Source organism: Macrobrachium rosenbergii, chromosome 29 (genome assembly GCF_040412425.1).
Source record: "Macrobrachium rosenbergii isolate ZJJX-2024 chromosome 29, ASM4041242v1, whole genome shotgun sequence".
Classification (NCBI taxonomy): Eukaryota; Metazoa; Arthropoda; class Malacostraca; order Decapoda; family Palaemonidae; genus Macrobrachium; species Macrobrachium rosenbergii.
In genome coordinates this window covers 5,786,918-5,799,310 of record NC_089769.1, presented here as the reverse complement: position 1 = coordinate 5,799,310, position 12,393 = coordinate 5,786,918, and the positions used below count along the sequence as shown (strand labels likewise).

The 12,393-nt window shown below is 39.2% G+C and overlaps 1 protein-coding gene across 3 annotated transcripts in view; it reads left to right on the top strand.

The window, feature by feature from the left end:
• Positions 1-12,393, top strand: part of Sec24AB (Protein transport protein Sec24AB) — a 36,316-nt gene that overhangs the window by 8,195 nt on the left and 15,728 nt on the right. For 2 of the 3 annotated variants that reach the window (XM_067130866.1, XM_067130867.1), the window contains exons 2-6: positions 1,574-2,051; positions 8,275-8,382; positions 8,489-10,278; positions 10,893-11,045; positions 12,015-12,176. In XM_067130866.1, coding sequence (XP_066986967.1) covers positions 8,349-8,382; positions 8,489-10,278; positions 10,893-11,045; positions 12,015-12,176 — 2,139 coding nt within the window. In that variant the 5' untranslated portion in view covers positions 1,574-2,051; positions 8,275-8,348. The remainder of the gene's footprint in view (positions 1-1,573; positions 2,052-8,274; positions 8,383-8,488; positions 10,279-10,892; positions 11,046-12,014; positions 12,177-12,393) is intronic. The other variant, XM_067130868.1, reaches the window with a different exon arrangement.

Below are 12,393 nucleotides of genomic sequence, written 5' to 3'. Positions count from 1 at the left end.
GTCCATTAAAATATCATGATTAATGATGATAACAATCTGTAAAGTTCATTTACTATTATCTTTTTGAAGATGGTTCTTCTACTATGGCAGTATCAGATTCCAAAAAAACTCATTAGGTACCTGTAGGTGTAAAGACACCAGGCAATCTTTAATGAGGACAAATATGAACCTGTACACTAAGGGAAATTTGTGCGAGTGGTTGCACTGGATGATAATCACATGTAAATGATATCTCAGAGTAATTAACGTGCTGTGGGCAGTGATCATTCTAGACAATTGTTTATCAGTTTCCACATCCAAATAGGCCAAAGTCAGCGAAAAAATAGCATCCCACATAGGCATGAATAGTATATAGCCTTGTACATGGATAAAATGACACTTTTCCCCTTCAATTCCCATCACAACCCAGTTGTCAAATGCTTTGTAACATAATCTATTTTGTTTATATCATCCCAGTGAGATTACTTGTGTAACTTCATTTTTCACCCTATTGTATGGGGCTCTGTCTTGCTACATCTCAGACCATTACAAATTAAGCAGTATGCATTAATAAGCTTTAGTTAGTAGTCTTGGGTATCCTGCCAGGTGTATTGAAATGCAATGCCACTGATAATTTCAGTGACTAATACAGCGTGCAGTTTTATCTGACACCTTTTGTTCAATTGGGAAGTCAGCTCTAATATTGTTGCTAATAACGGAAGTAGTAACCCGTGGCTTTGCATGGAGAGAGGACCTTGGCGAGGTAATATCGTAACATTGGAGGGATAGACTTTTATCTTCAGGTAACTTCAAAAGTTTTGATTTTTATTGGTATCTTCCCACCTTGTGAATTCATTTAAACAGCTCATTTTCAGTAAAGAAGAGTTACAACTGTACCATAAATTGCGTAAATCTCATAGCTGTACATCAAATAGGCTGGGAACAATAGAAACAAGTAAAAAATACACCGAAGTTTCTTCAGCTCAGTCGAGTTTTCTGTACAGCATATAATGTATGAAACTTTCAGCCATGGCCCATGAAACTCAGTCACAGTCCGGTGATGGTTTCAGCCACAACCCATGAAACTCAGCCAATTTCTGGTGGTGGTCTGTGTTGGTATCTTAATAACGGTGCCAGAAGTATGATTATGGCTAACTTTAACCTTGAATAAAATAAAAACAACTGAGGCTAGAGGACTGCAGTCTGCTATGTTTGATGATTGGAGGGTGGATGATCAGCACACCAATTTGCAGCCCTCTAGCCTCAGTAGTTTTAAGATGAGGGCGGACAGAAAAAATGCAGACAGACAGACAAAGCCGACACAGTAGTTTTCTTTTACAGAAAACTTTTTTGAAGACAGTTGGGTGAAGCTTGGCTGGGGCAGTTGATAAGGTGTTTGGGTTGTACAGTTTGCTTGATTTTTTAATATATTTAGAGGATACTACTAGTCACTGGGATTTGGGAAATTGTACACTTATCTTCAAGAAAAAGCAAAAATTGTTTACCTTAATTGTTATGGAAAATACAGAACAAGCAAAAAATGTTAATGTAACTTGATTACCTTATATTCCTAATGCTATCTGTGATTTTTCAGAATGCAACAACCACTGCAACCACTTGTGAATGGTGAGGGCTTGGGGCAGCCCCAACAACATAGGTTTCCTTTAACTCCTCCAGCGAGACCACCTGGCCCTCCAAACCCTCTTGGTGTCTCCAAAGCATATACTCCAGGCCCACCAAGATTAAATGGGCCAGTTATGAATGGTCCTCCAGTAGGTCCACCTAGGGGCCCACCACCCCTTGGTGCAGTTCCTCCTGGAAGGCCACCTTTAAGGCCCCCTTAGTTAACGGTCAGCCTGGCCCCCCTCTGCGCACTCCTCTTGGTCCACCTCTGCGACCGCCTGCAGGCAGCCAACCTCTGCCTCCTTCAGGCCCACCTCCAGGTCCTCCACAAGCAGCTATTGAATCCCAGTCCAAGGGACAAGTAAGACCAACCCCAAGTCCAGTTAATGCTCCGCCTAGTCCTATACTCAATGGTCATCAGAAGCCTGCGCCTCCACAATCGTTTCCAGGTATGTCGAGGAAGGGGGGGTTTTAAATTTTTTTCTTTTCTGTTAGTACTCGACCGAGTTTTGTTCACGCTCATGATCTTTTATAGCTTCAGTACCTCCTCACACATAAGAAAAACCTTCTACAGGTCTTTTACTCATTAGTTGAAGGGTAAGAGCAATAATGCAGTAGTGCATGCATAGTTGCAGGAATTATAAGGTAGCAGAAACTTTTGATATAAGAATCAAGAGCTTTTTCAGCTTTGCTTTGTGTTGGTAAAAAGTATTTGTATATTGTTTTTTATATATATTGGCAGTTAGAGATAGAGAATAGAGATAAAAGGGTATGAATAACTAGTTGGAACTTGTAGAATTATGTAAGTAAAAGCAACTCAAAGCAAGTGTGTAAGAACAGTTACTAAACACAGTGTGCTCAGTGCCTATCATGGGTAATAATGAATGTTTATTGCATAAGTTGAGATGGCTTTGAAGCTTTTAAGGTATGAAGTGCTTTTGTTTTTAGTATGTGATATTTGTGTGTCAAGAAACATATGATCCCTTCAAATCTTACATCAGTGAAGTGCACCATAGTTGTAGTGTTCCACTGTTGTGTTGGAAAAGGCCAATTTTGGTCTAACTACAAGGTGGGATAAGTAAAGTACAGTGGGAAAATGTACTACAGTAATGGGTTTCATATTTGAGTCCAGGGAGGAACTGCTCAGAGTACATACTGTTAGCTTTGTTGTAGTTGCAGACTCTTGCAACAGAATGAATAAAAAATGGGTTATTCAGATTGGTATCAAGCACAGCTTTAGCTAAACCTTGTCATTGTTAATAACCCCCTTCTCATGCTCTTTTCATTATAGTACTTTGTTGTTAACAATGTAATTAACTAATCTAAATATTTGTCAAAGTTGGTATTATCATAGACTCTCCAGCTTCCTTTCTCCAGCATAAGTATCATTTAATGTTGCTAGAAACAGGCATTTTATATATATAGTATTATTACTATTCAGAACATGAGCTTTGTTCATATGGAACAAACTGAGATTGGCCATTGACTTTTGAAATTCAAGCTTCCAAAGAATATGTTTTTCATTAGAAAAAAGAAACAACGTAATGGGAAATACAGAAAGTAGAGATCTAATACATAGACAGGTGGTGGTTTCAGTACCATGTCCTTCTGATCCATACTTGACCATTATTGCTCTGTTCTCCTGTTTGGATGCCTGCAGATTCCAAGGTTTCTTGTAAAACAAGACTGTTTGAATTCATTTCCTTTTTACAGCAGTTGTATGTTCTGAGAACCATGATGCAGGTTTTGAGTGTAGAGTAATTCAAATAGATTTTAGTGCTGCTGAATCTAGTAAATCACAAGGCACTTCCTTTTAAACCTTCAGAATCTGGGAGTCGATGGACATGCTTTAGGTTTGCTTCAAGATTTCTGTACAGGTGGGCAGCATCAAGTTGCTGTTGATGGGATCTGTTGTGAACATAGACCTGTTGTGTTTGGAGTTCCACAGGGCATTGGTCCACTGTTATTTTTAGTGTATACAAGTGATATGGTGGTTGGCCTGGAAAACATGATTGTTGCAAAGTCTCCACTTATGAGAAATGAAGCTGCCCTAAGTCTCAATCAGGACATGGAGCAGATTAGTGGATTGTGTAGTCGGTGGGGTATGAGGTTGAACTCCAGTGATAAATGAAAAACACTGTTGATAAGCAGATCTCATACAGATTTTCCACCTCATCCTCCCCTCCAAGTAAATGGAACTCTGCTGAATGAATCTGAAGCCTTAAATGTTCTAGGTGTAACTTTTGACCCACATCTTAATTTTGAGAAACTCTAATGAATGTCAGCAAATGCTGCACTAAAGTTAGGTGTTGTACGAAAGGCTTTTTATATTTGATAGTGAGAAAGTCAGTGCAACTTGTTTCAGGTTGTGTATAGTACTTCCTTTACTAGAACACTGTTCTCCTGTATGGATGTATGCATCAGCCAGAGATTTATCTCTGAGAGTTGTTCGTGGTGGTAGGTTATGTTTCTTAATAGTAGCAGTTATTATGGACTATCGACAGATGGTCTCTTGTGTGTCAATTTTTCATAAGCTGTTAAATCAGTTTTTCATAAGCTATATTTTAAGAGATCTTTCACAAATCTTTCACATTCTCAATTGGTCCCTGATCCCCTTTTCCTGCTGAGAGCAACCAGATTTGCTGAACAGCAGCACCAGTATGCAGTAAATGTGCCTCTCTGTAGAACTTCTCAGTTCCAGAGTTCCTTTATTCCTCACACCGTTGGATTGTGGAACAGTCTCCCTGAGGATGTCATGCAGTTGGAACTTCAAAAGTTGAAAGAAAGTTGCAATGCATTACTATCCTCCTCGCATTTTAATACATTTTTATCTATTTTTTTTTTAATAAGCAAGATCTCTATCAGTATTTCCTTTTACCTCTTACTTCTTCCTAATGAACTCCATATTCTTTGGAAGCTTGAATTTCAAGTCAGTGGCCCATGTGGGCTTATTCCATTTGAATAGGGTTCTTCATCTTCTGAATATAATACATAATATTTGCCAGAAAACGTTTGTGGCTAGCTTTCACAAGCTTTTCTCTCTTAGAACACTTTTAGCATTGGATCGTGACTCTTCCCCTCATACTAGTGAACATTACAGTGCTTGCTTTGCAGGGCACATCAAATTCTGTTAAAGTGCCCTATTTGCCACGCTACCCATGCAAAATGTTCAAATTTTTTCCTTGTCTATAGAACTTTGCCAAGATTGTTTGGCAGTATTCCTGATGCCACAAGTTTTATAGGAGGTTCCATGCTGTATGCCTGTTTTATCTGACTTCTATTACTTCTTTGTTTTTTGTACGTAGTGTTTTGTTTACAAATTTTTTGCTCTTGTCACAAAGTAGTTGATTACCGTTCAGGCTCAGTCCAATTGGAGGTTTTTATAATTATCCTTATTTCCTGGGACAAATTTTAAATTAGTAGAGCACTAAAAAGGTGAACCATGAACCATAAAAGTTGTGTAAATCTATTTTGGGACCCAGATTTTCTTGGAACTGATATTAACCTGCTTTGCATGTTATAATCTTTCAAGCACTAAGATCACTGGGTTGGGACGAGTAAGGAGTTCATGCGTTGTCAAACATCTCGTCGTTATGATTAAAACTTATGCCTTGTTAGAGCTTGTTCAAGTGAAATAAAAAATTTTATTCATTTAGATATAATATTGAAACATATTTGGCTTCACATCTTTGCAGTGCAAAGCTAATTTAATTTCATAAAAACAAAGACATGGCATAATTTCTGGCTACCGCTGCCAAACCTCAGTTTCCCTGACACTGGTCAGCAAGGGCATTTAAAAGGCCAACTCGATCTAAAACAGAAACAAAAGTGGTCACCTCCAGCAGCCTGAGCCACTGGACAGTACGGATAGCCCAAGGGATAGCCAAAGAGGATCAAATCTCCCCACCACCATCATCTTGACTCTCCGGTCAAGTAAACTGTTTATAACATATTAAAATATTTCATATTGAAGAAACGACAAGGGGACCTTGTAATTAATGGTAAAGTATTTTTCTCTCCTAAATAATGAATAGTTTATTTAACCTGTAGAGGCACTGAAAAAATAGTCATGTAGCCCATAAATAATTGATAAAATGGAATATGGATAATAATCAAATGACCTGAAAAGCCATTCCTGCCGAACCACCCACACAAATTTTAAGTGTTAATGCATTAACACATTGATATTATTATTAACACATTGATATTATTATAAGAACTATGATTATTTAAAAATCACAAAGAAAAATCATTAAGAACCACAGAAATTTACTCAACGCTGTTTCTTTAGAAAATGAAGTACAGTAAATGACAGATCTCAGGCCAAGCCACAAACAAGGGATTAACCTCAAGGGTGAGATTTAAAAGGATAAATAGATCTGGCAGCACTGAATTCTTTTCCTGGCCCCATCCTAGCAATCTTAGAATGTTTGAAAGACTATAGACTTGTATTCCTCTTGTGTGTTTTAAAACTCAAATCATCCTTGGCCATTGGTCTTGTAACCTGTTATCATTGCTGGGAATGTTAAGCCATTGAAATATAAAGCCTAAAGTGTTTTCTAGTGGTTATGTTGATCTTTGAAAGGTTATTAAAAATCATAGATCAGATTGTGAATATTAGCAGTTGTCATATGCAAACCTAATATTGTGGTGGTGTATTTTTGGACTTTAGTTGTAGTTAATATATTTTTATCAACTTAATTTTTATACTTTTAAAGTACAGTATCATTTTTATAAAGATCTTCAGTTAGATATATATTTTCTTTATACAAATATTAACAGGTAGCATGTTGTTAATTTCCCATATTCAAATTGCATCCTAAACTGTTAGTTAGTTTGACTAATCTTTAAACTTTGTAAGATAGTGTCGGTTATGCCTTACTTGCAGGCTACTCTTTGGTGCTTTCATCATAGCTGTCAGCGTAAGATAGGAATGAATATGTGTCAGCAAGAGGTTATTTTTTTTACATCATGGTCATCTTAATCTTCATCAACTGTATTTTACCTCTGCTTTTCCTTTATGGTGTTAGACATGAAAAGAGTTGTTCCCTCTCTGTCGTCCTCCATTCTGTGTAATTGATTTCCATCAGGTTTAGGTCTTTATCTATCCCCCCAATATCCATGATTCCTGGGCCTTCCTACAGGGTTACCCAGACACTTTCATGTCTCGTTGTAGAGGCTTCTTTCAATACACTGTTGGAGATGAGATGTCAGAGAACAAATTTAGAGGTTAATAGGAAAACTCGCATATTGCCCATTCCTACTTTAATAACCTTAATATTACAGTGGTCCAAAGACCTTCAAGCAGAACCTTATCCTAATTTTGTTTATGTTTACAACAGTTTATTATTTATATCTTCCAGTACTTAACCTAACTTATTTCCTAATTACAACTGCAGTTTATCAAAACAATCTTCCTATGCGTAACTTAGCCTAACTTGATATACCAATAATCAAAATAATATCAACAAATTTCCAACTCTGGTGCATGTCCCAAAATAGTTCCTTATCTTTCTCAGTACTTCATCTCAGAATAATCCAAAGACCATCATGAAAGTCAACATATATTTTGGGGATCACCATGGAGTTTATTTTGGCTTTGATATTCAAGCTGAGGGCAGAAATTACTCTAGAATCTCTTAATGCAGTCTTTTCTACACAAAAGCACTTCACTCTTCTCTGATCCCCATCCCATTTGGGACAGACACTGTCTTAAGTGACTGCTATGTACAACTTGGAATGGAACATGAAAATGGATTCTATCTCACCAGCTGTTCGGCTGATTTGTCAGTTGCCAATACAGCTTTTATTTCCACTGCAGTTCCCGTTGGTAGATATCTGTTTCTGATGTTGCTTCTGGTAGGGGAAGGATCCTAACCAGATGAAACCTACCACAGACCGGATGAAGGGGAGACATTCACTCTACCCTAACACTCGAGCAAACTGCAAGTAAAAAAGAAAACACAAACATGAACTTTTACATCGGACATTTACAACAAAAAACACAAACTTAACAGGAAAAAACATCACAACAGTAAAAACAAAAAATCAGTCGCAAAGACCCAAACTTCTAAATGCCACCACATCGTGCTTTTCAGTGCTTTTCATACAACTGTTTATCATCTCTTCTTAATGTATGTCCAAACCATGTCCATCTTTGAGATCTTCATTTTCCCTGGATACCACAACTCTTAGCCACTAACACATCCATACGACAGATACTCCACATTGGCCCTGAGTCTTGACATTCTGTCGTCACATTTTCAAACAATCCATTGTCCTTGTTGCATATATATTGCAGAACTTTAGTGCCAATCATGTCTTAGCTGTCTGTGTCAATAGGACATTTTTACTTCAGTGGTGTGTGTCTGCCTCTCTCTTCGTGCTGCGTTCTCAAATTTTTGCCCTTGTATTAGCTGTATAGTTTTGTATATTTAGGAAAAGTTAGGTATGAAGTACAAAAGATTTGGTAAACAGTAATGTCTTCTGTATTTAATATATTTTGGGAATAATCAAACTTGTCATGTTGGGTACGATGCTCAATGTGTTTAAGAATAATGCAGATTTATTCCTGTTTAGTGTAAATAGTAATAAGTTTCTTAGATGTAAAGTTAGTTAAATTTCACTCACCCTTACTAACCTGTTTGGTTGTAATGTTTTGCTTGTTCACAGAATCACTCTCTAATAGATCATCTAATCGGTCTTCTCGTCAGCCTTCTCCCATCCCTACTCCTCAGCTTGATCATATGGAGATGCAGGCCACTCCAGTCTCAGGCCTGAGTAAGTGGCTTTAATTGCTTGAGTTTTCCTAAGTAGTTGGAATACTTGTTTTCCTTACAGGAAAACTGCGCTTGTAAATCTCATTGCAAAATGTGTTGTCTTGCAGCTCCCACTGGGTCTACTGCCAGCCTGAATGAAAGTTTACAACCGCCTTCAGTGGAGTCATCGGCCACATCCAAGGAAGCTTGTGGGAGTGGGAAGCAGTCGCCAAGAATACCGTCTCCGGTCGTTTCTGGAACAAACTCAAATGTGCCAGTGAATGGCCTTAATGCCAGTGTGCCTGAAGTATCAGAACCATTAAATAGAAATTCTGAAATAAGCAGTGAGTCAGTTGATAGAGTTGCACAAGTGCAAGCCACAAGCAGTGTTACAAGCAGTACAGCCTCTGCGAGTGGCTTAGTTACGCAAAATGTTCAGCCCCCAGTTAGTGTCAACACCTCTGTGCCGCTGTCATATAGTAATTCGCCATTAGTAAGACCTCAGTGGGACACCACAGCTGGAGTGCTTCCTGCGAGTGGGGCGCAAAGTGTAAGTGCTCCAAGTGTACCACTGTCTGGTGGAGTGAATGCGCGTGCATCAGTTAGTAGTAGTAATCAGCCTAGCATTATACAAAGACCTTTAGGTTCAAATACTAGTGCTCCGACAAATCTGTTCCCACCAACTGGTTCAGCTCCTGTGCCAAGTGGATTGCCTCTCCAGCCCAACAGTGCAGGCCTTCCACCTGCTAGTTCAGCTCCTGGACATGGGGTTGGCTTTTCACCCAGTAACATTGGTTCTCCTAGGGTACCTACGACCATGACGGGCTCTTCCATGGGTATGCCACCTTTGTCTGTTGGCATGGCTGTATCCACTTCCAGAGGCCAAACTGCGTTTGGTCCTCCCCCTACATCTATGGGTCCTCCCCAAACATCTATGGGTCCTCCAACATCTGTGGGTCCACCCCCAACATCCATGGGTCCTCCAGCATCTATGGCTTTCCCACCAACATCCATGGGCCAGCCACCAACATCCATGGGTCAGCCTTTAACATCCATGGGCATGCCACCAACATCCATGGGCATGCCACCAACATCGATGGGTCAGCCCTTAACATCCATGGGCATGCCACCAACATCCATGGGCATGCCACAAACATCCATGGGCATGCCACAAACATCCATGGGCATGCCACCAACATCCATGGCCATGCCACCAGCATCCATGGGCATGCCACCAACATCCATGGGTATGCCACCAACATCCATGGGCATGCCACCAACATCCATGGGTCCGCCACCAGCATCCATGGGTCCACCTCCAACATCCATGGGCATGCCACCAACATCCATGGGTCCACCCCCAACATCCATGGGCATGCAGCCAACATCCATGGGCATGCAGCCAACATCCATGGGCCCTCCCCCAACATCCATGGGTCCACCACCCACTTCAATGGGCCAGCCATTAGGATCCAGGCCCCCTCCTCCCACATCAATGGGTTACATTCCAAGGCCCATGGGCAGTGGTCAACCCAGACCATCTTATGGAGCGCCACCAATATCTAAAGGTAACAGTATTCCACAGTACCAGGGACCAATGTCGTCTCCGTACGCAAACACACAGGGAGGCATACCCAATCCCAATCAACTGTCACAACAACTGGGTGGATTATCAGTAACACGTGACGGATGGTCGAAAGGATGGGGAACTCATCAGGTTGACCTGTTACAGCAGCGCCAGATATTACCTCCAGAAGGTGTCAAGCCTCCTGCCATTGTTTTAGCCCAAGACTACCTTCCAAACTGTTCTCCAGACATCTTCAGGAGCACATTGACGAAAGTGCCAGAGTCTAAATCTGTGCTTTCAAAAGCACGGCTTCCCTTTGGCATCCTTATACATCCATTTAAAGACTTAGAGGTATGTAATTTATTAGCCGAGTTGTGAAATGAATTTCTTTTTTTAGGGTGTTCAGGGCACTACCATAGAGTTTAAACAGGTTTCCCTTGCTTTGTAGAATTAAAAGGGTTTTACTGAAAGGGGTTTGTATCTGGGTAAGTTTAGATATCGTTTGCAGGCATTATCCTTTATGCATAAGCTCATGGAATCAGAAAATGAGGAAACATACATTATAGCCAGCCAGTCTTGAATTTTGTAGCCCCATTAAATTGAACATGTGGAACTTTATTTCATTAAACTTTTTCCTTAGCTTTGGTCAGCTTAGAGGAGCACCAATTTCAGGATGATTAAATCATAATCTTATGTAATTACACAAATCCTAATAGTTTCTATATTAAATGTTGAGCAAAACTTCAACACATTTTGTTGAGTTCAAGAGACACCATATACAATATTGCTGGTTCTGTCAGTGGGAAATATATTGATTCATTATTTTAATAATGATTTGTCTTAATATGATTTTAATAAGAGTACATTTGCTGTGTTATTTTACATGCAAGTTTCATAAAGTTTGAGGTTTTTTAACTTTGTCATGGTGTTTGGAGTGTTATTACATAATATATTTTCTTTTGCAGCACCTTCCAGTTGTGAGCTGCAACACGATAGTTCGTTGCCGATCTTGTCGTACCTACATCAACCCCTTTGTAGTTTTTAAAGGTGAACGTCGTTGGGAGTGCAACCTTTGCTTCAGGGTAAATGACCTTCCAGAAGAGTTCCAGTATGACCCAGTAAGTTAAATGTTATGATAAATATTTTCCAGCAAGGACCTGGAATTTGAGAATATTTTAAGATTTCTTTAAATTTCTCTTGGTTTTGAAATTAGGTAACAAGTTGGGGGATCTCTTTCAAGTCGTAAGAAAACTAAGATACTTTTGCTGTATTACAAGGAATGTGTGGCTAGATGACATTTGAATCCGGAATGTTTTATCTGAAGTAGGATTACTCTGTAGGCTCTTTGCACATTCAGAGAATTAGAATTCCAAGGACCCAAAAGGTTGTTAATGAGTGCTACCTATATTTTACATAAAGTTTTCTGGTAGATTTTGTAATAAATTATAAGAATTAGAATTCCAAGGACCCAAAAGGGTGTTAATGAGTGCTACCTATATTTTACATAAAGTTTTCTGGTAGATTTTGTAATAAATTATAACCAGTGATAAAATAACTTTATGCATTATTTGTGCACACACAAAAGTTAACTGCATACAAGAAAAATACGGGTAACAGAGAAGGTCAGTTGACTTGTGGTGTGCTTGTAAACAGCAGCTTGATCCAGAGGTGTTTATTGCCGGCAGTGTGTTATGGCACACAGTAGGCAGTACAGATGTCATTTCAGTGCCCCTTTAGCCCGTGTTCATTGCTGAAATCTGTTCCATTTCAGAACATTTACCTCAATGTTTTCTGTTGCATTTCACCTCTGTTTTTTTAGTGTTTCCTCAATTTTGCTTTTGCTTCCATTATCCCCCTTGTATGTTTAGCAAACATTATTACTGGAGGAAATTGCATTGGCAACATCAGAGCCGAGTCAGAATGATGCGCACTATATTGAATGAAAAATATATTATTTTAATTGTTTGCATATTGAAAGATTGTATTTAACTTGGTTATAATTAGTGGACCACATTCTTTTTTGATGTGTTTGGTAGTTGATAGACCTACATTTGTGATCATGTCTCCTGTAATAATGCATTTTTCAGGTTAGTCGAACGTACGGAGATCCCTCAAGGCGGCCAGAAGTTAAAGAAGCAACTATAGAATTCATTGCACCTCAGGAATACATGTTAAGACCCCCTCAGCCTGCAACATATCTTTGGGTATTAGATGTGTCTCGTCAAGCGATAGATACAGGGTATTTAAAGGTGAGTGAATTGGTTGTTTACTAATCAGTAAAATGTGAAGGCTTTCGTATCTTTCAGGTTGAGCATTCTTGTAGAATTATAGCAGCATGTAGCTAAAATTAAATTTCATGGCAAGAATATGGTGGTTATTGAAACAATGGAATTACTGTTGGTAACTCATTGACAAGTTCACTTCGGGCTAAACTTTGACACAAAAATATTCCATATGTTCAGGGAC